The sequence below is a fragment of the Dasypus novemcinctus genome, chromosome 4 (assembly GCF_030445035.2).
Source record: "Dasypus novemcinctus isolate mDasNov1 chromosome 4, mDasNov1.1.hap2, whole genome shotgun sequence".
Classification (NCBI taxonomy): Eukaryota; Metazoa; Chordata; class Mammalia; order Cingulata; family Dasypodidae; genus Dasypus; species Dasypus novemcinctus.
The window spans coordinates 72,211,367-72,237,017 of NC_080676.1; the positions used below are offsets into that span (position 1 = coordinate 72,211,367).

At 42.5% G+C, this 25,651-nt stretch overlaps 1 protein-coding gene across 4 annotated transcripts in view; it reads left to right on the forward strand.

Annotated features, from left to right (window-relative positions):
* The window catches only part of PIGZ (phosphatidylinositol glycan anchor biosynthesis class Z), a 62,361-nt gene that overhangs the window by 31,661 nt on the left and 5,049 nt on the right, over positions 1 to 25,651 (forward strand). Inside the window, exons 2-6 of one of the 4 annotated variants that reach the window (XM_071214708.1) lie at positions 14,765 to 14,942; positions 16,193 to 16,280; positions 16,372 to 16,501; positions 18,114 to 18,293; positions 22,592 to 22,808. In XM_071214708.1, coding sequence (XP_071070809.1) covers positions 22,691 to 22,808 — 118 coding nt within the window. In that variant the 5' untranslated portion in view covers positions 14,765 to 14,942; positions 16,193 to 16,280; positions 16,372 to 16,501; positions 18,114 to 18,293; positions 22,592 to 22,690. The remainder of the gene's footprint in view (positions 1 to 14,764; positions 14,943 to 16,192; positions 16,281 to 16,371; positions 16,502 to 18,113; positions 18,294 to 22,591; positions 22,809 to 25,651) is intronic. The other 3 variants (XM_071214705.1, XM_071214707.1, XM_071214704.1) reach the window with 3 other exon arrangements.

Sequence of the window (25,651 nt, forward strand, 5' to 3'; positions counted from 1 at the left end):
GTCCATCTACCCTATGGAGGCTCCGGGGTTCAATCCCCAGGGCCTCCTGACCCGTGTGGTGAGCTGGCCCACACGCAGTGCTGCTGCCGCACACAAAGAGTGCCATGCCACACAGGAGCGTCCCCGCATAGGGCCCCCCCCCCCCCCACAAGGAGTGTGCCCTAAACGGAGAGCCGCCCTGCGTGAAAAAAGCACAGCCCGCCCAGGAGTGGCACCACATACACAGAGAGCAGACACAGCAAGATTACGCAACAAAGAAGAGATGCGGTTTCCCAGTGCCGCAGGATAATGCCAGCAGATGCAGAAGAACACACAGCGAATGGACACAGCAGACAATGAGGGGGAAAGAGAGAGGAAAAAAAAATTCCTTAGCTGGTTGAGAGAATGAGCCCTTGACATCTCTGGCTTTTGAGCACTGACAGCTCGGCGCCTGACTAGCCAGCAATATACTGTGCCTGAAACCTTCCCTCTGAAGTTTTTCATTTCAGGCTAGTGCCGTAAAACATTGAATATAAGGAATCTCCTTATATAAGAATATAAGGAATCACTTAATCTCCTATGACACGATATAATTGTAAAATTAGTATTACATTCTAAGAACCCTTGGGCTGGCCATTTTTGTTCATTTTCTAATGCATATTGAGGCCAGACTTCCTTACATAGACGGATCATTCTCTTTTTACTCATAGGTTCATACCAAATTGTTCCCAAGTCTTAAAAATGCTCTTTCCTTTGACCTCTGAACTCTGGTTATTTCCCATTCTAGTTAAAATTTAATCAAACAAGTTCCAAGAAACCAAGGCCGAGGCAACCAATCTCACCCACACCTCCTTGCGCCAGAGCTGGTCCCTTTCCTAATCCAAGCCCAAAACCAAGTGTGCCCTTGCCGCTTACAGCTTTGGCAGGAGTTGTGCCGCTGAGAAGACAGACAGTACAATTCTCACATGCAACACACTGGACAGAACCCATATTCCTTGGAGCCCTGCACCTTGAGGATCCTCGACACCCGGGGCAGGAGACTTCCAGTTCAACCAGGAGTGCGACACCCGGTGACCGCTGAACAGGAGCCCAGGAACGTCCTCCCTCAGGGTCAGGAATCCACGAGCAGCGCCGTTCTTACAAGGACCCTGGTCCCATCTGGGCTGCCAAAATGAAGGCAGAGGAATGGTCTCGGGCTCGGCGCTCGGTGGGCAGAACAGACAGATGCACGGAACTAAGCTGGGAGGGCAGGGGGCTTTTTTGGTGGTGGAGGACAGGAGAGCTAATCAACCTCAAATCTGCCTCCCCGTCAAGGATTTTTGTTTTGTTTTTACAGCTTTTACACAGGTTTGAAATAAAGAGAATCATAACCTCATCATCCTTAGGAAGGGGTTTGGGCATCTTTTCTTGTTTTCTGCTTTGGTTAATGTAAGATGTGTGTTGTGCCTGCTGCCTATATGTTTCACAGTGGTAAGAGCAGGGAATAAGTGAAGCTACAAGATAAATCTTATATTTTCTTTACAAAGAAAAAGAACAAAAAATAGTCAACAGGACTATGTGCCTTTCTATAGAAACTTTATGTCTATTCTAAGGTGCTTGCTAAGTTACAAGTACAATTTGTTTTGCTCATGCTACTCTGCATGCCACAATGGATGATGCACATTTTTATAATTGTACTGTTAACTATAGTCTGTGGTTTAACTTAGGGGTCACTCTTTGTGTAGTTCCATGGATTTTTTAAAAAATTTATTCCGTTACCACATATATAATATTTTTTTTTTAAAGATTTATTTATTTATTTAATTTCCCCCCCTCCCCTGGTTGTCTGTTCTCTGTGTCTATTTGCTGCGTCTTGTTTCTTTGTCCGCTTCTGTTGTCGTCAGCGGCACGGGAAGTGTGGGCGGCGCCATTCCTGGGCAGGCTGCTCTTTCTTTTCACGCTGGGCGGCTTTCCTCACGGGCGCACTCCTTGCGCGTGGGGCTCCCCCACACGGGGGACACCCTTGCGTGGCACGGCACTCCTTGCGCGCATCGGCACTGCGCATGGCCAGCTCCACACGGGTCAAGGAAGCCCGGGGTTTGAACCGCGGACCTCCCATATGGTAGACGGACGCCCTAACCACTGGGCCAAAGTCCGTTTCCCCTACAATCTTTTAATCACATTCAGATATGAATTTCAGTGTTGTTAAATACATTCACAACATTGTGCTACCATGACCACCATCTATTACCAAAATATTTCCATCATTCCAAATAGGACTCCTGTACATTTTAAGCCTTAATTTCATATTCCCTATTCCCATCTTGTCCTCTGGTAACCTATATTCTAGATTATGACTCTATGGAGTTTACTTATTCTGATTTATTCAGATCAGTGAGATCATACAATAATTGTCCTTTTGTGTTTGGCTTATTTCAGCCAAAATGATGTCTTCAGGTTTCATGCATGATTCATGTAGCTGCATGTATCAGGACCTCATTCCTTTATATGGCTGAATAATATTTCATTGTACATATATATCAAATTTTATCTATCCATTCATTGGGTCATGGACACTTGGGTTGCTTCCATCTCTTGGCAATTGTGAATAATGCCACCATGAAAATTGGTCTGCAATGTGCATTCAAGTTACTGCTTTCAATTCTTTTGGGTTTATACCTAGTAGGGGGATTGCCAGCAGATGTTAATTCTATACTTAACTTCTGAGGAACAGTGAAATTTTCCCTCTCAGCACTGACTTTGCTGCATCCCATAAGCTTTGGTATGTTGTATTTTCATTTTCATTCACCTCAAGTTACTTCCTAATTTAACTTTTGATTTCCTCTTTAACCCATTGTTTTTTTTAATGAGTGTGTTAATTTCCACGTATTTGTGATTTTTCCATTTCTACCTGTTATTTATTTCTTCCTTCATTCTGTTGTTGGAGAACATACATTGCGTGAAGTTAATAGTTTTTAGTTTATTGAGACTTGGTTTTTTTTAAAGATTTATTTTTTATTCATTTCTCTCCCCTTCCCTGCCCCCCCTAGTTGTCTGCTCTCTGTGTCCATTCACTGCGTGTTCGCCTGTGTCCACTTGTGTCAGCGGCACCGGAATCTGTGTCTCATTTTTGTTGCATCATCTTGCTGCATCAGCTTTCCGTGTGTACAACGTCATTCCTGGGCAGGCTGCACTTTTTTTGCCCTGGGTGGCTCTCCTTATGGGGTACACTCTTTGCGCATGGGGGTCCCTATGTGGGGGACACCCCTGCGTGGCACGGCACTCCTTGCGTGCATCAGCACTGTGTGCGAGCCAGCTCATCACATGAGTCAGAAGGCCCTGGGTTTGAACATTGGACCTCCCATGTGGTAGGCAGATACCCTATCCGTTAGGCCAAATCCGCTTCCCGAAACTTGTTTTGTGACTTAACATATGGTCTATCCTGAGAATGATCCATGGGCACTAGAGAGAAATGTGTATTTTTGTTGTTGTTGGGTGAAGTGTTCCATATATGTCTGTTAGATCAATGGTGCAGAGTATTGTTCAAGTGTTGTATTTCCTTATTCATTTTTTGACTAGAAGTTCTATCCATTATTGAAAGTGGTAGATTAAAGTCTCCTGCTATTACTTGAGAACTGTAATTTCTCATTTCAAATCTGTCAGTATTTTCTTTATATATTTTGGAGATCTGCTGTTAGGTGCATCTTTTGGTTGAATTGTCCCTTTTATCGGTATATAATGACAGTCTTTGTCCCTCATAACAGTTTTTTACTTGAATTCTATTTTATCAAATATTAGTATAGCGATACCAGCAATCTTTCAGTTACTACTGGCATGGTGTATTTTTTTCTAGCCTTTCACTTCCAATCTACTTGTATGTTTGAATTTAAGGTGAGTCTTTTGCAGACAGCATATAGTTGGGTCATACATTTTACCCTTTCTGCCAAACTCTGCCTTTTTACTGAAGAGTTCAAACCACTTACTTTTAAAGTCACTGTTAATAATGCAACACTTTCTTCTGCCATTTTACTATTTAGCTTTGTAAGTCTTATACTTTTTTGTCCCTCAGGTCTTCTGATGATGCCACCTTTTATATTTATTTGATTTTTTGTGTTGTACCATATTGATTACCTTCTCTTTTCTATCTGGATATATTTTTTATCAATTTTCCTTGTGGCTACCATTGGGTTAAAATTTAACATCGTAAATATATAACTTTTATATCAACTTTACTTCAGTAGCATACACATATACTTTTCCTATACCCCACTGTCCCCCCACCTTTTTTCACTTGTTACCACTTATTTCTTTGTACATTGTATGTACAAAACCATAGATTTATCATTACTTTTATGCATTTTCATTTTAGCACCTGTAGGAAGTAGGAAGTGGGGTTGTACACCAAACAATATGACAATAATACTGGCATTTATAATTATCCAAATGGTTACCTTTACCACAGTTCTTTATTTCTTTTTTACCACTTTGAACCATTGTATAGTGCCCTTTTACTTTCAGTCTAAAGAAATCTTTTTAGCATTGTTTTTAGCTTGTTGGGCAGGTCTAGTGGTGATGACCTCCCTTTGCTTTTGTTTATCTGGGAATGTCTTAATCTCTTCCTTATTTTTTTTTCATTTTTAAAAATCAATTTTATTGAAAAGTTTTCAAAAAAACATATAATCCATCCAAAGTGTATAATCAAATTTCTCCCTCATTTTTTTAAAAGATTTATTTATTTATTTCTCCTCCTCCCCCCACCCCGGTTGTCTGTTCTCTGTGTCTATTTGCTGTGTCTTGTTTCTTTGTCCACTTCTGTTGTTGTCAGCAGCATGGGAATCTGTGTCTCTTTTTGTTGTGTCATCTTGTTGTGTCAGCTCTCCGTGTGGGTGGCGCCATTCTTGGGCAAGCTGCACTTTCTTTCGCACTGGGCAGCTCTCCTTGCAGGGCGCACTCCTTGCGCATGGGGCTCCCCTATGCAGGGGACACCCCTGCGTGGCACAGCACTCCTTGTGTGTATCAGCACTGCGCATGGGCCAGCTCCACACGGATCAAGGAGGCCCGGGGTTTGGACCGCGGACCTCCCATGTGGTAGACAGACACCCTAACCACTGGGCCAAGTCCGTTTCCCTCTCCCTCATTTTTGAAATAATGTCTTGCCAGATAAAAAATTCTTGGTAAGCAATTGTTTTCCTTCCACACATTAAGTATTTTAGCCTACTGTCTTCTTGCCTCCATGGTTTCCGATGAGAAATTAGCATGCACTCTAATTGGAATTCCCTTGTATAACACACTGCTTTTTCTCTTGCACTTTTCAGAACTCCCTCTTTGTCTTTTGCATTAAATAATGTGATCAGTATATGATGGGGTGTATTATCCAGCCAAAGGTGTGCTGATGCAAAGTACCAGAACTCTATTGGCTTTTATAAAGGGTATTTATTTGGGGTAGAAGCTTACAGTTACAAGGCCCTAAAGAGTTCAACTCAAGATACCATAAGAGGCACTCTCTCACCCATAGTCATTGGGCATATGTTGGAGGAAGATGGCGGGCAATGTATGCGTATGCAAGGGTTCAGCCTTCCTTCTTTGTCTTAAGGCTCTGTGGTCTCAGTTTCTTCCAGTCTCAGCTGTAGGTTGCTCGTTTCTTTCCAGGCTTAGCTACTCAGGTCTCTTCACAAGGTCAGCTGTAGACTATCAGGCTCATCTCTCTTCCTGGGGCCTCTGCTGTGTCTCATGAGCTGTCTCTCTTCCTCTATATTCTTCTTCTCTGTGTATTTACTTCTGAGTGAGCATCTGTTTTATCCCCAAGGAGGCTGAGTTGTGCTCTAATGATATGATTGGATCAGAGGCCTAATCTTAACGTAATGTAATCAGACATCTCAGCTGAATCTAATACAATCAAAGGGTTATCTCACCAGAGGAACTAACTAGTTTACAAACATAATCTATATTTCTTTTTAGAATTCATAAATAATATCAAACTGCTACCTTGGGTATATTTTTCTTCATGTTCAGCCTGTTTGGTGTTCTCTGGGCTTCTTGGATGGGCATACTCACATTTATTGCTAAGTTTGGGAAGTTCTCTGTCTTTGTTTCTTTGACTATTCCTTCTGCCTCTTTCTCTCTTTCTTCTCCTTCTGGGACTCCCATAATGCATGTATTGGTATGCTTGAATGTGTCCCAGAGGTGACTTAGGCTATTTTAGCTTTTTATAATTCTTTTTTCTTTCTATTCCTCAGCATGACTCATTTCAAGTGTCTTATCTTTGAGGTCACTGATTCTTTCTTCTTCCAGCTCCAATCTGCTCTGGAAAACCCCTGGGAATTTTTCATTTCAGTTATTATAGTCTTCGACTCTTGTGGTTCTATTTGGTTCCTTTTTAAAATTCCTATCTCTTTATTAAGGTTCTCATATTGCTCATTTGTTATTTTTTTAATATTCTTTAGTTCTTTCTCTGTGCTTTCCTTCATCTCCTTGAGCATTTTTAAGATCATTTTTTAAAAGTATTTATTCAGCTTGTCCACATTCTGGTCTTCTGCATTGGTGTTTTCTGGATTTTTATTCTCTTCTTTTGGATGAGCCATTATTTCCTGTTTCTTTATTTTGTACTCCTGTTGCACACCACACATTTTAGTATTTTGAAATGTTAACTCTGGAATTTATTCCCTGATATGTCTGTTTCTTGATTTTGTAACCAGCTGATGATGTCAGATTTTCTTGAGCTTCAGCCTATCAGGAAGGTCTGCCAAATCAAATGCAGTGTGCAGGGTTTTCCCTGTCCCTCTGGGCCTGTGTCTTGTCCTGGGCTTTGGTTATTAGTTGTTTTGGAGTTCCCCTGTTCACAAGAGTTTGGTTGTCCTCTCCATTTCCCAGGAGACAGACCTCCCTCTCCTGGGTGTTTGAAGCCAGCCAGACTTTGCCCAAACTGATCACCTCCATAGTTTCTTGTACTCATTTTGTTGTCTTAAGCTGCTTTCTTTTGCCTGGAGGGCAAATTTTGGGAAGAGGGGCATGCCAGAAAGACATACTAAGTCAGTCTCCCATCTGCAACAAGACTAGGAACCCATAAAAGGTGTGCAGACTGGTTCCAAAATGCCCCCCAAACTGAGCTTTCTTGTCCTGCTGTTACTGGATTTTGTCTAGATTCTTGACTATGCTGCAGAAATGAATTTCAAGAGCACATTGGGTGAGTTAAGCCAGTTCCAGGTTTGCAATATCTTACATGTTTTCTCTCCATGGGGGCAGATCATAATGCCAATTGTTTAAGTTCTACTCATAAGAGTGTAAACTATAATGTGGACCATTGACCATGTGGTGCAGCAGTGCTCAGAGATGTATTTACCAAGTGCAATGAATGTCCCATGATGACGGAGGAGATCGCTGTTATGGGAGGAGTGGGGTGAGGGGAGTGGGGGTATTTGGGAACCTCATATTTTTTTATGTAACATTAAAAAACATAAATAAAGACAAAGAAATTTTTTAAAAAAGTTCTACTCATAGTACTCTGGTTATCATTGCTCCACTTGGTATGCTCTTCATATAGCCAGCAAACTGCAGCATCATTGACTCTAGAGAGAAGCTAGGAAAGTAAGCTGCAGCATTCCACTGCCTTGGTGCATTGCACCCTTCAGGGCCATTCTGGAGATGATATTCATTGGGCATTTGGCTACTGCAGGAGTTTGGAAGTGCAACATAGTTTCCATTGACTTCAAGACCACAACCAGAGATGTAATAGATACCTTTATTGTTTTAGGGGTCCAACCTGACCAATAACTCAAATGGAGAGGCAACCTGCAGTGTACTGGAGGCCTGGTTTGAATGCACAAGAGAGTTTGACAATGATAAAGTTTATCTCTTGATTTTTATACACTTTTTAAACTTCCAATGTAATGTATAACATATCAAATGAACTTTTTGATACTTTTCTTCTTACTTCTACACTTTTACCATGAAGAACATAAATTAGCATGTATTTACTTTAGCAGTACAGGAAAAACTACCTTTTCCATTTTTTAAAATGAAAACTGAAGATTCCCAATGGAATCAAGGTAACTTTTCATTACCACCACTTGAATGTGCACATTGAGGTGGCTTCCAGACAGGTTTCACTGCTATGAAGTTACTTTTTGCCATTAATATCAATTTAGGTTTCTAGTTAATAATGACTTCTTAGAACTAGCCATTTAAATGCTTCAGTTTAGAAGATGGTTTTACAAACTCTTTATAATTGACCACAACCACACAGACTTGTTAATTTACCTTAGATTACAATTAGCAACCACTGGAATTTACTTTATGCATTTAAAAGAGGGCAGATCTACATTTCTTTAACTTAATTTCATTAGATATAAACTTAGAATTTTCATTTGTTAAATTGATATTATCATCCTGATGTATGAAGTTATACACTGAGCAAATAGGCAGACAGGAGTAGAGTTTGACAAAGAAATACAGGACTCATTGTTATAATTTTCATTCTCTTACAAAATAAGTTTAACTGTAAGATAACATATAAAAGATTTCTTTGAAGGCTCCTTTTAATTACTCTAATTTGCACTGTGACCATGCAGTTTTGCACAAGAATTTCATTCCTTAATTATTGGCTTATAACCTGACTTATAATCAAAATGTCCCCAATGCTTTAATACAATTTTCCTTTGCTTCAAGACTTTGTTTCTCACTTTGACTTTAGCAGACCTTGAAAGAGCAAGACTAATTCTATATATACTCACTGAGGCTACTGAAGCCTCAGGGAAACTGGTTTCCCTCATGAATTGTTGCTTTTGGGACCCCCCCAACAGTCAAGGCTGGAGGCCTCCCTCACTTCCCAGTCCTCGGAGATAACAGGACACCGGCAGCCGCTGGACTGGAAGAGTGGACGTTCAACCCTGCAGGTCGAGAATTCCACCAGGCAGCAATGTAGTCCACATTTGGAACCACGAGAGAAAGCAGGGTCACTAATACCAGTAGGACAGGAGACAGGGATGTCTCTAGTGTGCTTTCTCCTGAGTCACAGGGGCAGAAGCTGTTATGAAATAACCATAAGCAAAGGCAAGGGGTGAGGCTAGGCCTGAAGTGACCATAAACAAAGGTAAGGTCAGTTTAAGGTTCACACTTACAATAGAAGGTTTAGGCTAAATCTACCCAACTATAATTTCAGTTATTATCATTTTGCTGTTGTATAATATAAAGGCATCTATAAATTATCTTAACTCTTAGTTATAGTTTCTAGTAAGTTTTTACCTTAAGGTGAATTGGGTACCTTTATTAACTAAGCTGCAAAAATTTTATTAGGAAAAACTGAAGTTTCTCTTCTTTTCTAGCAGTTTAATCAATTCCACTTGTGATTTACACATTAAATTCACTAGCAAGACAGTATTGACATTTACCCATTTTTAGATTACCTTTCACCATTACCCAATTTGTAACAGGTGAACCCCAAATTTGATTTCATAGGTGCAAGCAAACTGACAAAGTTAAAGATTTCAAAGTTGAGCACAAAGTTAAGCCCAGATTAAAACAGAAGAGAGAATTTTATACCCTAGGCATTTCTAGGAAGTCTTTGATTTTAATTGATGGGACATGAGGTTTCTTATTTTCCAGGAGAGGTTTAGTAACTGGTCTGGATCTTGACCTCTATTCACACCTTTTATAGGCACAACTGAGTTTAAACTAATGGAAGTTTGAGGCGTAGTCCCTCATTTCTCTAAGGAGACATGACATGAGGTTTCTGGGCTTTAGGTCTATCTGTCCTCTTTTCTTACACTGGTTTAACTGGAATTCAGGGCTTCTCTTGGCTATCCTGTGGCCATGTAGACCAGCTCTAGGCAGAATTTCCTGGTTCTTGAGAAGACACTCCTGTGGGAAGATTGCTGGTATGCCAGAGGCTGTGCCCATTATTCTAGGAAGAATGAAGAAGCACTTTTTAGTCAACTGATCTGGCATCTCAGAGTCCAAGTCACCACTCCACATAACTTGGAGCTGATGCTCTGTTCCCAGTGTCCTGAGAACTTTAAATTTCAGAGCCTGGCCTATAGGCATCCCTGTGGGAAACCTAGGTCCTGGGGGAAGTCTGATAATTCCGGAGATCAGACCAATGCACACAAGCAGAGTTAGTGGGAGACGTTCTGAGCAGTTACCCAAATCAAAGCATCTGAGATAAGTCTCAGGGGATATGTGGCTGCCCTCTGAATGGAAGGGCCCAAGGAATAGGGGCCATTCAGAGTTTAGTGCTCTGGTTCTCGGCACCCCTGACATCCCCGGGTCCAAGACTGCCTGCACTGTTAACCAAACAGAAGCACCTGAAAACTAAGGGGATGTTTGGCTGCTCTCTGAATCGAAGTGCCTAGGCCTTCAAGTCTTGAGGGACATTCAGAGTTCCTTCTCTGGTTCCCGCCACCCTGGGAATCACAGAGACTCTGCCGCCAAATGTTTCCAGGTCTGGACTTGAAAGACAAACCAAATAGATCGGATGCCTATCAAGCTGAACATTGCTCCTTCCTGGACAAGAAACAGAAAGTTTCTTCCTCCTATTTTTCTGGAGGTCTTAGGTGCAGTCCTGGTTTTATGACTTTACTGTCTCGGAGTTTCCCTGAGACCAGCCATTAAAAGGCCATTAAGTGATTAGAGATCAATTGTTCTTGCTAACAGGCCTTGGGGCCCTGAGGCAATCACTCCCTTGCTAGCAAAGGCATTTTCAGTTTTACAGTTTTTAAGACATTCCAAGGCATTTTAACACAAACTTGTAATGAGAAATTCAGTAGTAGGAGTAGGAAGGGAAGATGTGGGTAAAAGTCAATTATGCAAGGGTGTTCTGGCCTGTGACTGCCATCCATTGTGGCCCTGCCCATGGCCTTCCCACTTCATCCCAGAGCAGGTGTGGAAGGCAGGCTTGCAAAGGTGTGGACCTGCTGGGAGGGGCAAGCCCCTGGCTTTCGATCATTGCCTTGTTGCCACTGAGGGGAGAGGGTGGGAGAAGGCAATGGCAGCCAGGCTGGATGGCAAAGCTGCTGCCTGCTAAAAGGGCTTTAAAAAGAAGCTTTGCAGTACCAGGTACTCTGCCGGGGAAACTCTGTCTTGGCAGGGCCATGATTTAAGCCACTGCCCAATGCCCCAGCCATGGTGGCTGGGGTCAGATCTCACAAGCCTGGGTGCCCAGTGTGGGTGCAGAGTTCCCACACTCCAGCCCCTTCCCTCCCAGGATTACATCCTTTGGGGGCTCGTAGTGTTGTAGAAGTCAAGAAAGGTTCAATTATTTGCATATAGAAAGGCCAGGACTCAGGAATAATTTTGGGAAAGAAAAAAAAGGTTTATTTCGACTGGCCGGGCTTGGAGCTTCTCATTCAAAATCTGAGCCCCGAACAAGATTTTTGAGTTCTTTTTATACAGAGGAAGGGCCAAATTGTTCTTTGTTTTAGTGCTCAATAAGCTTGAATTAACATATATCTTTCATATCCCAGGTAAGCTTTTAGCATGGACTTCATACATTCCATGTATGCTTTTAACACATTTGTTTTATAGTCTCCCTGAATATTTAAAGTTTATAGAGTTTGCATTGCTAAATTGTTTTTCTGGACTGGAGTTGTTGTCCTGGTTACCAAGGGCAGGGCTGCAGTTCTCACTGCCCCAAATGCACAGCTCAGGACACATACAGCTTAGGTTATCTACAAAGAGAGAAACAGCACCCCCACCCATAGCCTGCATCATTTCCCCCCTTTATGCCAGCTTATCTTGCTAAGTTTTGGCATAATTATTGTTGGAGTTATGAGGTGGGTGGCTGTTTGTTGTTTTGATTGATTATCCCACTTATTAATTTCCCAGTGAGGGCCCAAGACAAAGCTCCTGGGTAACATCTGGGGTTTATCCTGTTTTCATAAGTTATCTATCATCCTGGACAGTAGAATCCTGGGGGTGGGGCCCCCCAGCGGTCATCCTGGGGGTTACTGGTGCTTACATGGACTTCTTGCTAAGCTCCAGATCCATCTATTAATTTTATTTTACCCTTAGAGAGTTTACACCTTTAAAGGGCGCTGAAGGGAGATGATCTCTTTTCTGTCACTACTTCCGGCTGACCATGGGTTGTAGTCCTTACCTAACAAGGTGTGAAAACTTTGTTATTTTATTTTGACTGGAGGAAGATGGATCTGGCATTCTGTATGAAGCTGGATGAAGTTTTCATATGGTTAATAAGATGTTCATTCTGAAAGAAACAAACTTAATTAAAATTTTGGAATACCTGTTTTGTTTTGTTTTTAAAGAGGACATTGGATTACAGATGTAGACAAAGTTAGGTGCCTATAAAGATTGCAACCCTTTTAAACGTTGGTGGAGAACAGTATATATATATATTTATATTTTTTAAGTTATTTATTTTCAAAGAGAAATTGTAATAGATAACAGTATTAGGTACTTAGCTTTGTTCTGAAGACGCATTTCAGGCTGTTTAATGATTGACACTCATGTGCTCCGTCAGGTGCTTCTGGTGATTTGGCACCTTTTGGGCCACTTTTGGTTTCATTCAGGATCAGTGCACCAAGTTGCAAACTCACTTAGTTTTTAGCTGTGGGAGTAATCAGAACTACAGAATAAAGTTTTTTACATTTTGGTTTTAATTGAATAATTTCTGGTAATTTTGACTGTCCGGTAGGTGACCCATCACTAGCAAGCAAGCCTCACTTTGCTGCACAGTAGAGCACAGTAGGGTAGCAGGGTGGCTGAGCCTGGCACCAATTACCCGGCCACCTGCAAGCCTCTGGTGGCCCACTGTTTTCAGTTAAGACCGCCACCTTATTTTATAGACATGTTTATTAATTATTTAGAAAATGAAGTTACCAGGAATTTAACATGTCTAATATACTTTTGTACCTGATCCAGAATAGAAAAGATAACATTATAACTATTAGGCATATATTTAGAACAGGATGAAAGTATAGCGCTTAATATTAATTAATGTATTACTTAATGCATAAGGATTCTGAGTTGCAATTAATAGTTTTAAGTTTAAGGCTTGTAATACTTTACGTGTTATTTCTCCATGGGAGCAGGCCATAATGCCAACTGTGTTTAAGTTCTACTTACAGTATCCTGGTAATCTTGGCTCCACTTAGCATGTTCTTCACACTTAGCAAGTTGCAGCATCGTTGATCCTAGAGAGAGTTTCCAGTATGTTACTGGCCTGGTGCACAGTGCTCTCTGGCACTATGGAACAGTGCCAGTCTGGAGGCGCTATCTATTGTATGCTTGGTGGTACCAAGCCATCACTGGCTGCTGCAGGAGCTTGAAACAGCAATGTAGTTTCCATCAACTTCAGGAGCACAACCAAAGGCCTGATGTAGTAAATACTTCTGTTATTTGGTGGGTCAGTGACCAGCCTAGCCGATACCTCCCATGGAGGAGCAACCTGTAATGTATTTAAGACCTGGTTTGAATGCACAATAGAGTTTGACAATGTTAAAGTTTATCCCTTGTTTTATATATTTTAAACATTTTAATGCAACACATCATATATCAAATGACTTTGTTTACTTATACAATTTTACCATGAAGATAATAGTAGGTATTTTACTTTAGTAATAGAGGGGGGAAAATATTTTTCATTGTTAAAATGAAAACAGAAGATTCCTAATGTAATCAAGATAACTTTCCATTACCATTTACTTAAATATGTACCTTGCAGTGACTTTCAGACAGGTTTTATTACCACGAAGTTACTTTTTGCCTTCAATACCAATCCAGGTTTTTAGTTAACAATGACTTCTAGAACTAGAACCATTTAAATGTTTAAGTGTGGAAGACATTTTTACAAACTTTTTACAATTAATCACAACCACATAGACTAGTTATCTCACATTTAAATAAACTTATTAAATTACAATTACCAACTAAAGAAGTTTATTTATTTAGGAGAGCATATTTATAATTTTCTTTAGCTTAATTTTACTAACATGGACTTACAATTTTCATTACTCCTAAGATTTGTACATATAATGTTAATTTATTTAATGGGTGTTTTTTAAACCAAGGAAGATTACATCCAAGCTAAATGAAATTGAAACCATTATAGTTTATGCAAGGAATGTTCTCTTTTCTTTTTCATAGGAAGCTAAAACTTTTTTTTCTTTAAGTTCTGAAGCTGTGAATACTTTTAAAAGCATACTGACTACTAGGTTCTGAAATATATTATAATTGCATAATTTGTTTAATCATAATTTAGGAAAGATCTTTTCATAGCTTTTATGGACTTTCTTTTCTTACTGAAATTTGGTAATAGAATTATTAAGCACCCTTATTTTAAGGCTGTTAAAGGTTTAAACTGGAGAATAACAGGGAAAACTGATTCTTAATTCCCCAGCCTAGAAGACAGTTTAATCTGCCACACCTAGCCCCACCCTCAAAGCTCTTACAAAGAGAAGGTCCTTGCCCAGTAGTTCCTATAATCAGATTTCTATATGACCTTTTCATCCTGCTTAGTCTAATTTGGGCTCCAGAAATATTTATTCACATATATAACTGCATATTCAATTTTTAACAATTTGAATAGAGCTCTTTTAAGAATTTTCATTTGTTAATTTGATATTATTATCCCGACATATGAAGATATACACTGAGCAAATAGGTAACTTAGTTACTTAAAACTTTCATTTTTTACAAAATAAGTGTGACTGCAAAACGTTTGAAAGATTCCTGAAAGGTTTTTTTCCCCTTAATTTGCACTATAACCATGTAGTTTTGGGCAAGAATTTTGTTTTTTAACTAATGGCTTGTAACCAAAATGTTCCCAATGCTTTAATGCAATTTTCCTTTGTTTCAGAACCTTATGTTTTACTTTCACCGAGGCTCTTGAAGCCTCAGGGAGACTGGTTTCTCTCATGAATTGCCGCTCTTAGGAACCCTGACAGTGAAGGCAAGAGGCCTCCTTCATTTCCCAGCCCTTGGAGATAAAAAGGCCCCAGTGGATGTTCAACCCCGAGGGTCAAGAATTCCACCAGGTAGCAATTTAGTCCATACTTGGAATCATGAGAGAAAGCAGGTTACTAATACTAGTAGGACAGGAGACAGGGATGTCTCACGTCTGCTTTTCCCTGGGCTATAGGGCAGAAGCTGTTATGAAATAACCATACGCAAAGGCAAGGGGTGAGGCTAGGCTTGAAGTGAACATAAACAAAGGTAAACTTAACACAGATTTTAAAGTTGAGGTTTATCCTTTTTTTTTTCTTTCTGCAGTTTTATGACCCTTATGCTGACGTTCCCAGCCAGACCATTAAAAGGGCTATCAAGTGATTCGAGGTTTATTGTTTTCAAGCAATAGCCTCTTTCCTTTAGACCAAGGTATCTTACCTTGGTAAACATTTTAAAGCATTTCTACATAGACTTACAAAGAGAGAGATCTCCTTTACCTCCCCCCTTCCAGGCTGATCAGTGATTAACTAGGAATGTGGCTTATGAATGGGGCATAGACTCACTAGAAAAGGGCAAGCTGCTCCCCCTTTCCAGCTCTCTGCTAAAATGGCTTGAAAGAACTTTTTAAAATTTGGCACCTTTCCCAGGGACCCAGCCACCCTGACTGGGGCCAGTTTCAATAAACCTGGGTGCGCAGCACAGATACAGATGGCCCTCAAGCCCCAGTAAAGGGGCAGATCCAGAGACGAGACAGCAGAGCATGAGCAAGCATTTAGATTCCGCAGTTTTGCCTTACAATCAAGTCACTCTTTTGCCAATGGCAAGGAGGGTTCCAGCTTAACCAAAGGTTACCACTTTACATAATTGCACAATTCAACACCAGCATTTGAGCACATACAGAAGCAGGAGATTTATCAATCTGACTCACAATCTCTATATTTTCTGGATACAGCTGTCCCTGCAACCATTACAAACCTTAGAAAGAGAGAACTTTCAATACTAAAATTTAACAGGATTTTCTCTTTACTCTGGCTGTTTACAAAGCGAATTTATTGCAATTCAGCACCAAGATAAAAGACTCTCAGCTAAACTTTTCTCGCTGTTTAACTTTACACTTAGACCAAGCTTCACTAGAAGTCTGATTTATTTTCCTGTAGCCAAGTTTCTCAGAATCCAGACCAATTTCCAGGACCTTAGGACTTGAACCTATAAACATCCTTTCTTAATATAATCAAGCCTTCACTATTTTACTGGAGATAAGACCAGTACCAAATTCTAACATGTAGTTAGACAAACCCCAAACACCAGGCTTTTTCCCTTTTTTTTTCTTTCTTTTCAGACCTTGAGAGAATGGCTTCCCGCCAGGTTTCTGGAGGTACTGGGGCTCTCTCGGGAGATGATCCGGCTCCCTTTCCTAGCAATTACAGGTAGGGTTTTCCTGACTATGCTCCCCGGGGAGTCTTACCTTCTTCTGTGTTTGGAGTCTTTTTCGGTCCCAAATTTTCTTTTTTTTTTCAGGCCTTCCATTGCCCTCAATTTTCATTGGGAAGATTCCAGGGGAGTCCACATCTTTTCTGGATTAAATGTAATCCAGGGACACCCAGATTGGGTTCCCGAGTCCTCCCAGCTTCCTCGGGGATCCGGAAGGGTAACAAAATGCTACCTTCTCTGGCCTTCATTTTCAAATCCTGGGAGAACCCCCCAAAATGTTGTAGAAGTCGAGAGAGGTTCAATTATTTGCATATAGAAAGGCCAGGACTCAGGAATAATTTTGGGAAAGAAAAAAAGATTTATTTGCGACTGGCCAGCCCCGGAGTTTCTCATTCAAAATCCAAGCCCCGAACAAGATTTCTGAGTTCTTTTTATACAGAGGAAGGGCGAAATGGTTCTTTGTTTCCGTGCTCAATAAGCTTGAATTAACATATATCTTTCACATCCTACGTAACCTTTTAGCATGGACTTCATACATTCCATGTAAGCTTTTAACACATTTGTTTTATAGTCTCCTATAAAATTTAAAATATTTAAATTTTATAGAGTTTGCATTGCTAAACTGTTTTTCCAGGACTGGAGTTGTTGTCATGGTTACCAAGGGCAGGGCTGCAGTTCTCACTGCCCCAAATGCACAGCTCAGGACACAGACAGCTTAGGTTATCTATGAAGAGATGAACAGTCCCCCCACCCATAGCCTACGTCAGTAGGAGAACCTGTTTAAAATGGATGCCAAAGGAAGGCATTAAACAGGCTGTAGGCCATTGTTTCACTCACCAACAAGCTCCTGGGCTGGCTGGCCAAATATGTTCCCAGATTTTGTCTAAGTTCTTGGCTATGCTGCAGAAATGAATTTCAAGAGCACTTTGGGTGAGTAAGGCCAGTAATTTATCAAGGTAGGGAGGGAAGAGAAATGGGAGAAAATAACGGATCATGGGTCCTAGGTAGAGAGGAAGAGGCTGAAAAGTGATAAAGCAGGCTGCTTCACAGACTATAATTTCCCATCATAGATTATAAATGCCCAGGGTTTTTTTTGCGTGTTGATCCATGAGGGGGCGAGAAGGTGGCCAGAATCAGGGTCCAAAGGGGAGAGAGCGAATTCACACCTTGCACCTATTTTTTGAACCATTAATTATTCCATCCTTTTGCTAATGACAGGGGAGGAGTCCCAGCTGTTTGCTGTTTTGATTGATTACCCCACCCACCAATCCCCTGGGAGGGTCCAATGATCAAGTCCTTGGGGAATATCCAGGGCTTCTCCTGGCTTCCGAAGGAAATCCTGTTCTGAATGGCAGAATCTTGGGAGGGTCCTCCAGCAGCCATCTTGGGGTTATTGATGTCCATCTGGACTTCTTGCCAGGTTCCTGATCCATCTGTTGATTCCCTATCTTACTAGTCAGCTTCACTGCCTAGCAATGCAGTCCTTCAACTAACTGTCCCCTGCAGCCTTGAGGAAGTGTAGCTTTTTTGGGTCTCCTCCACTGCAACTTTTTTCTGGGACAGGTTAAAATAATGGCTGCCTACTGCCAAACCCCAGTGATGCAAAGTCACTATGTAATAGCTATGATCAATGATTGGCTAGGCCTACTTCTGGTGTAGGTTAAGAGAATTTTTATGTCCCTTTCTGTTACCAGTGAGCTAGCCCGGGAATGAATTCCGCAGTGGCCTGCTATGAGGGTTGGGGATGAGCACCAGTAGCCCCACAGGGAGAGAGCAAGTTACTCCTCTTCACTGTAATTTATTAACCCCTTCCTCCTGCTCTTCCCTAGATGCTGCACAGTGGTCTTCTGGCATCTGGAGTTTCGAAATAGTTGTTTCAGACCGTTCCTGCCTGTTGAATAGTTGTCCTAGTGGAAGGAGTGAGTGCTGGCGCTCCCTACGCTGCCTCTTCCCACATTCCATTCCAGAGACCTCTTGCTGACCTTCGAGTCTCCACCAAGAGTAGTTAAGTAAGTTCCCATCACCTCCCAAAAGCTAGGTTCCAGGAGCTGAGGGGAAGCTGGGGGGCGTGATTAGGGCTAACCATGTTGACTATAGTTACTTTTTGTGGGGAAGTGGGGGGACTCCACGCACAAGCTACCTGGGCGTTCCCGAGTATTGAGGAGTGCAGGAACAGGCTGCCGTGCTCACCTGTGGGTAGGAGCTGGTGAGCAGCAGGGGCCGTGACCTGGATTTCAGAGACCCCCTCATCCTATGTGGCTGAAAAATGTCATATTTAGACACTTCACTCTACAGGAGAGAAAAAAGGATGTGACTAGAATATCCTGAGCAAGCTCAGAAATGAATTTAGGGTGAGGACAATACCTCATGTATTCATATTAACAAGTTTCTAATAAGAGCATACAGCTTTTTTGTTTTCTGCTTTTCCTTTAACATTTGCTCAGGTATATGCTTCTGTTTATTGGCAATTATAATTCTGCATTACCTTGCCATGATTCACCTAAATACTTCATGGCCCCGGGGCTTTTATATACTTCCAAATTGTGATATATATTTTTATCCAAATTACTTTTTTTTCTGGTTGTTTCCTTAGGAAACTTTGGCAAGCTTCAGAATCACCTGTAGGGCTTACCACGTAGAATGCTAGCCTCACCATCAGAGTTTCAGACTCAGTAGGGCTGGGAGGGGGCCCTCGAATTTGCGTTTCTAATAAGTTCCACTGCCTTGAGGTTTAAATGGAGGGTTGCCATGGTTGGTAGCATTTTATTGCATATTTCTAGATTTCACTCTGGATTAGAACAGTCTCTGATAGTGCTATGAGGTGTAAGCGCATCTTCACTGCCTACGAGTATCGGTTTGGCAGTTTTCTCTTTTTTTTGCTTTTCTTTTCTTTTTTTGACTGCTAGTTATTAGGAATGCTCCTGAAATTTATTTTTATTTGCATATCTTTCATTAGGTTTAGTGGAAATCATCTTCCAGGATGATTTGGTCATTGGGTATATTTTTCTTTTTTTTTTTTTTAAAGATTTATTTTTTATTTATTTCTCTCACCTTCTCTCTCCCCCCTCCCTCTCCCCCCCCAGTTGTCTGCTCTCTGTGTCCATTCGCTGTGTGTTCTTCTGTGACCGCTTCTATCCTTATCAGCAGCACTGCACCAGGAATCTGTGTCTCTTTGTTGCGTCATCTTGTTGCGTCAGCTCTCCGTGTGGGCGGCGCCATTCCTGGGCAGGCTGCACTTTCTTTCACGCTGGGCGCTCTCCTTATGGGTGCACTCCTTGCACGTGGGGCTCCCCTACGCGGGGACACCCCTATATGGCACCGCACTCCTTGCGTGCATCAGCACTGCACATAGACCAGCTCCACATGAGTCAAGGAGGCCCGGGGTTTGAACCGCGGACCTCCCATGTAGTAGGTGGACGCCCCATCCATTGGGCAAAGTCCGCTTCCCTCATTGGGTATATTTCTTGATGTATACATTTTAGATCCTTCTTTCCACTCCCCAATCACAGTGTAGGACTTGCCATTAAAAACAGTGAACAACACAAAGGATAAGTCCCTTAGTGTCTGGGGATGCCTGGCACCAGCCAAGGCACACCCAGTGCTGGGAAAGGGCTGCCCTCACCATCCTGACCTGTTTTCCTTCTCCTCCTGAGTACCAGTGCACACGCATTCTAGTAAAGGAAATAAAACAGAATTAATATGGCTAAAGTCTTCAAAATGGAGTTGGGAGGTCATTTCTGGAGATTACTCTTAGGCAAATATCAGACAGATATCACAAACTGTCAAAGTAGTCAAAGCCCCAAGCAACAATTCACCTCAAAACTCCAAGGACAGGGAGCAGATGTGGCTCAAGCAGTTGAGCACCCACCTCCCACATGGGAGGTCCCAGATTCTGTTTTCAGTGCCTCCTAAAGACAATGAGCAGACAAGCATACATCGAACAAAAATGAGTAGACAAAGAGAAAAAACAGACAGACAACAAGCAAAAAACAAGACAATGAGCAGACAACAAGCAAAAACAAAAACAAGCAGGGAATGAATATGGTTAAGCAGTTGAGCACCCACCTCCCACATGGAAGGTCCCGGGTTTGACTCTCAGTGCATCCTAAAGAGAAAAAACAGACAAAACAGACAACGAGCAGACACTGAAAAAAAAAAAAGAGGAGTGCAAATAATGAGCAAAAACAACAAGCAAACAGATGAGGGAGCCATCTGGTGTGGGGGGCGGGATAAAATAAAAACTTATTTAAAAAAATACACAAAAACTCAAAGGACATCCAGACATCATAAAACAAACCATAAGAAAAAGTACTCAGTTAATTATCTAACCTAAGGATAATTGGAGTACTCCAATATCCACCAACCACAAACAACTTGTCTATATTTTTCTTTAAAAACCCTTGCCTGGAAATGCCAATACAGGACATGACTGGGTTGTTACCTGATCTGTGCTCCCAAATTGCAATTCTAAGACCCCAGATAAATGCCTTTGTTGCCTTGCAGCTTAGTTTGTTACTTCTTGGTCGACAGTTCCAAGGTGGCCAAGCAGGACATGCAGGGAGGGCTGTGGAGACCCAACCTTGGCCGGGTGCAGTCAGGGCACAAAATCCAAATGGGTTTTGTATAAATAGAATTAGTGGACAATCGCCCAAACCCTTTTTAGCAAAGTTCTTTTTTAAACTCTTTTTCCCACCAAACTTGAGCGAGAAAGAGCTATGAAGGCTAATAGTTCACGGCTCACTAGGCTTCGGATGAAGCTACACTGCTCTGATGGGGGTTTCCTTTCCTTTCTCATGATGCCCACCCTTCCAGGGGGTGTCACGCTAGCTCACACGGGTTGGGGGTGCAGGGGAGGGAGCTTACAAGGAGTGAGGGAGGCTATCAGGGGAAGAACTTCCCGCAAAGCCCCGAGGCAGAAGTGGGAGATGCCTGGAGGGCACAAGCCCGGCTGAGCTGCTGGCAAACCACTGGATTTGGGGAAGCCAAGGAATAGAATTGCCGTTAAAAACAGCCGGGCAGAGTCAGCAGGGCCCGAAGTCCTGAGCCCAGTGACCGAAGCGGCCGAGCGCCGCTGCCCTGCTCTGTGCTGCTCCACAGACCCAGGAAGGCACAGCAGCTCAGCTGTCCGCTTCTGGTGCCCTGCTTGTCCCTCCGCCTCTTCTCAGCGGTCATCAAGAAACCACTGTGCCCTTTTCTCTCGGCTGACATTGCACGAGACTCCCCAGAGTCTACGAACAGGAGTCAAAGAATGGGGACAGGCAAGGGCTGTGAGAGGCATAGAGTGGCACAGAGGAAGGAGTGTAGGTTTAGGGGTCTGACGGAGCTGGGTTCAAATCCCCGTTCTGTCACTCTCCAGCTCTGTGATGTAGGCAAGTTACTCAACAGAGGTCTCAGTTTCCTCATCTGTAAAACAAAACCCACCACCCAGATTGTGGTAAGGATTCAATGAGATATGTGTAGAAAGTGTCTAGCATTTAGCGCACACTCAGTAAATAGTGACTATGATTATTAACATCACTTTTGTATGTAGACATATCTGAGTTTGCTCAAACAGCTGAACAAATTACAATTTACTTTAATAATTTATTTATTAAATATTATTAATATTTAATTTATTAATAACCGACAAATCTGGGAAACGGACTTGGCCCAGTGGTTAGGGCGTCCGTCTACCACATGGGAGGTCCGCGGTTCAAACCCCAGGCCTCCTTGACCCATGTGGAGCTGGCCCATGCGCAGTGCTGATGCGCGCGGGGAGTGCCCTGCCACGCAGGGGTGTCCCCCGCGTAGGGGACCCCACGCGCAAGGAATGTGTCCCGTAAGGAGAGCCGCCCAGTGCAAAAGAAAGTGCAGCCTGCCGAAGAATGGTGCCGCACACATGGAGAGCTGACACAGCAAGATGACGCAACGAAAAAAAGAAACACAGATTCCCAGTGCTGCTGATAAGGATAGAAGCGGTCACAGAAGAACACGCAGTGAATGGACACAGAGAGCAGACAACTGGGGGGGGAGGGAGAAAAGGAGAAAAATAAATTAAAAAAATAAATCTTAAATAAATAACTCACAAATCTTATTCTTAGCAGACGCAGATCTGTGGATCCAAAATAGCATCTGTAGCAGCTGAAAAATCATTCCAGGACCCCCTTGGCCTAGTGTCTTTTTTTTTTTTTTTTTTTTTTGAGATACCGGGGCCAGGATTGAACCTGGGATCTCATAAGTGGGAAGTCAGCACTCAGCCACTGAACCACATCAGCTCCCCTGAGTTGGCTTTTTCATTTGTTTCCTTGTTGTTTGTTTCTGTTTTTAGGAGGCACCGGGAACCAAACCGGGGACCTCCCCTGTGGGAGGCAGGTGCTCAACCACTTGAGCCACATCTGCCCATTCTTGGCAGCAGTTCGATCTGAAGATGATGGCCAGGTTGCTCTGGGGCAGCCTCAGCCTGCTTCGCGTGGTGTGGTGTCTTCTTCCGCAAACGGGCTACGTGCACCCAGATGAGTTTTTCCAGTCACCTGAGGTCATGGCAGGTAAAGCTCCCCCTGTGCGGTTAAGATGAGTGGCAGCAGAGTCTGGTTTAGTTGCTGTCTGGATATTTAGTGGGGAGGGAGAAGCATGTGTGTGCAGATGGTCAGTAAATCTATGCACAAAGCCAGAGTTTTTCCAGGACAAGAAACTGAGCATGGGAACCTCACATCTCCTTCCTGAATGGCTACACTGACCTTCTGGATGATGTTAGTAAAGCACTATCCTCTGTGAAGTTTTTCTGTCTTTCACAAAGCACCCAAAAAAACTCAGGCTTTCTTCAGACATTGGGAACCCTGGCCCCTGACAGCTGCCACGGATGTGTGGGTTTGGCATCTGCACAGCGTTTGGATTATAGTTGCTGCCTGCTTGGGCCAACAGTGCAGATTATTCAGAATGAAAGTTCTGGTGACTTCTCAGTGAAGAGATTTTAGAGTTGGCTTCCCCAGTCGTTGGGAAAGCTTACACAGAGCTGCGGCCCCAAATAATAAAACATTTCTTCTTAGTAGGTTGATTTGAGGGGTGAGAGAACCCATACCTGGGATGCTCGCTTATTAGAACGTGTCTACTTGGGGTATAGTGCACATCATGAGGATTGTTGCCAGAGCCCCTGGGGCTTTTCAGATGTGGATACATGGCTTCCTCCTCATGTTTCAAAAAGGCTACTTGAGCTCCTGCCATTGAATCTACCTTCCAGCCAACAGGAGGGAGATAAGCATGCCTATTCTCTGTAAGGCCATTTTCTGAAAGTCATGTACTTTTTCCCCACTTACCCCACCCCCACCCTCACAGGTCAGAATGTGTCACATGACCACACCGAGCTGCAAGGGAAGTGAAGAAGTGTTGTCTTTTATATATATATATAATATTTTTATTGTCTTTTTTAAAAAGATACATAGATTATAAAATATTACATTAAAAAACATAAGAGTTTCCCATACACCCCACTCCCCCCCACTCCACTCCTCCCACGTCAACAACCTCTTTCATCAGCGTGGCGCCTTCACTGCATTGATGAATGCAGACTTAATCCCTGGCCAAGCACCCGGCTCAAGAGAGGAATTCTTTGACTAAGGAGGGAGGGGAGGATGACTATTGGGGAGACAACCAGCTCTCTCTGCCACAAGGTTGAGCTGGTAGATTTGTTTTCTAAGCTTGAAAGGTAGGTCTTCTTTCCCACACACTTTTTTTTTTTTATCCTGAGTCAGTAAAAATCTTCCAGATGGATCTGATCCTAGCCTTTCTGTTTCCCTTTTCACCATCTGCCATAGATAAAACGGCCAAAGGCTGAAGGAATGACTAGAAGTAGCAAAGAGCCTGAACAATTCCCCGGATGTATAATCAGTTCTAAACCACCAGGAATGTTGTCAAGTGTAAGGTGTTGCAGACATTGGAGTTGGAGTTGAGTTGCAGAAACCAAGAGTTTTCTTTTCCTAAGGCCTCGCTTCCCCCACCCCTCTGAGCTCTGGGACGCTGGGACACAGACAGCCCCAGCAGCAAGTATTTGTTTTTTAATTACATAAGTGTTGCTTTAATACATCCTTCTTATAAAAACTTCAAGTATCATCTATGAAACTAGAGCCACCTTTGACCATAACCCCCATTGCTTGCTCTCTCCCCCATCCTGCCCAACAACTGCCATCACGGTGATTTGACGCTGACTTGTGAGACCTTCCAACCTGCTGCCACCCCACCCCCTCCACACACTCTTCCAGGGCATACTGTGTCCTCATCTTCCAGGCGTGGCTCCTCCTGTCCCCTTCACAGGGGGGGGCCTTGGGAGGGCCGAGCTCCCTGGTATTTGTTTTCTATTGCTGCACAAAAAATCAGTACAGACTCAGCGGCTTAAAACAGCACCTACCTGTTAGCTTCCAGCGTGTAGGTCAGAAGCCAGGCCCGTGACCGGGCTCTCTGCTCAGGGTATCACGAGGCTGAGCTCAGGATAGTATTGGCTGAGCTGAGTTCTTATTTGAAAGCTCTTGGGGAAAAAAATCTGCTTCCAAGCTCTTTTTTGTTTTTTAAAGATGTTTTAGATTACAGAAAAGTTACATTGAAAATATAGGGGATTCCCATATACCCTACTCCCTCCTCTCCAATTTTCCTTTATTAATAACATCTTTCATTAGTGTGGTACATTTGTTACAGTTAATGAACAAATCTTGAAGCATTGCAACTAACCATGGTCTATAGTTCACATTAACGTTTCCACTTTGCCCCATACAAAATATATGTTATACATTTTGACAAAATGTGAAACGGCTGATATCCGACATTACAGTGTCATGCAGAACAATTCCAACGCCCAAAAATGCCCATGTTACACCTATTTTTCCCTCTCCCTCCCCACAGAATGTTTGGTGACCACTGTCTTTTTATCAGTGTTACAAGTTCTTCCGTTAGCAGAATAAAAATATGTTTACTTTTCCATGATTGCATTTCCCCCGTATGTTTGTTCATTCCTCAACCTTGAGGATTTGGGGATGGTGATGCCCATTCTGCTTCCAATTGAGAGGGGGCTTAGGCCCCATGGGGCAGATGGATGGGACTGTTTTGCTTGCAGTTGTAGATACTCCCTGTTTTTTGGGATGAGTGTTGTCCATCATCATCATTTTGTTCATTGTCCTGGGCGAGTCTGATGCACCGAGAGAGGAGGTTTTGTTTGCAACTCTGCTGAGACTCAGAGCTCAACCAGCATATGAACAGACTGAAGATTTAAGTCTCTGGGACATATATTTAACAAGTAAAGTGCTAATTATAGGTTCAAATAAAAGGGGCAGAAGAACCATGTGTAGGAAAATTATAAATGAGTCTAACTCTCTTACAATGGGGAGACAAGTTAACATTTATT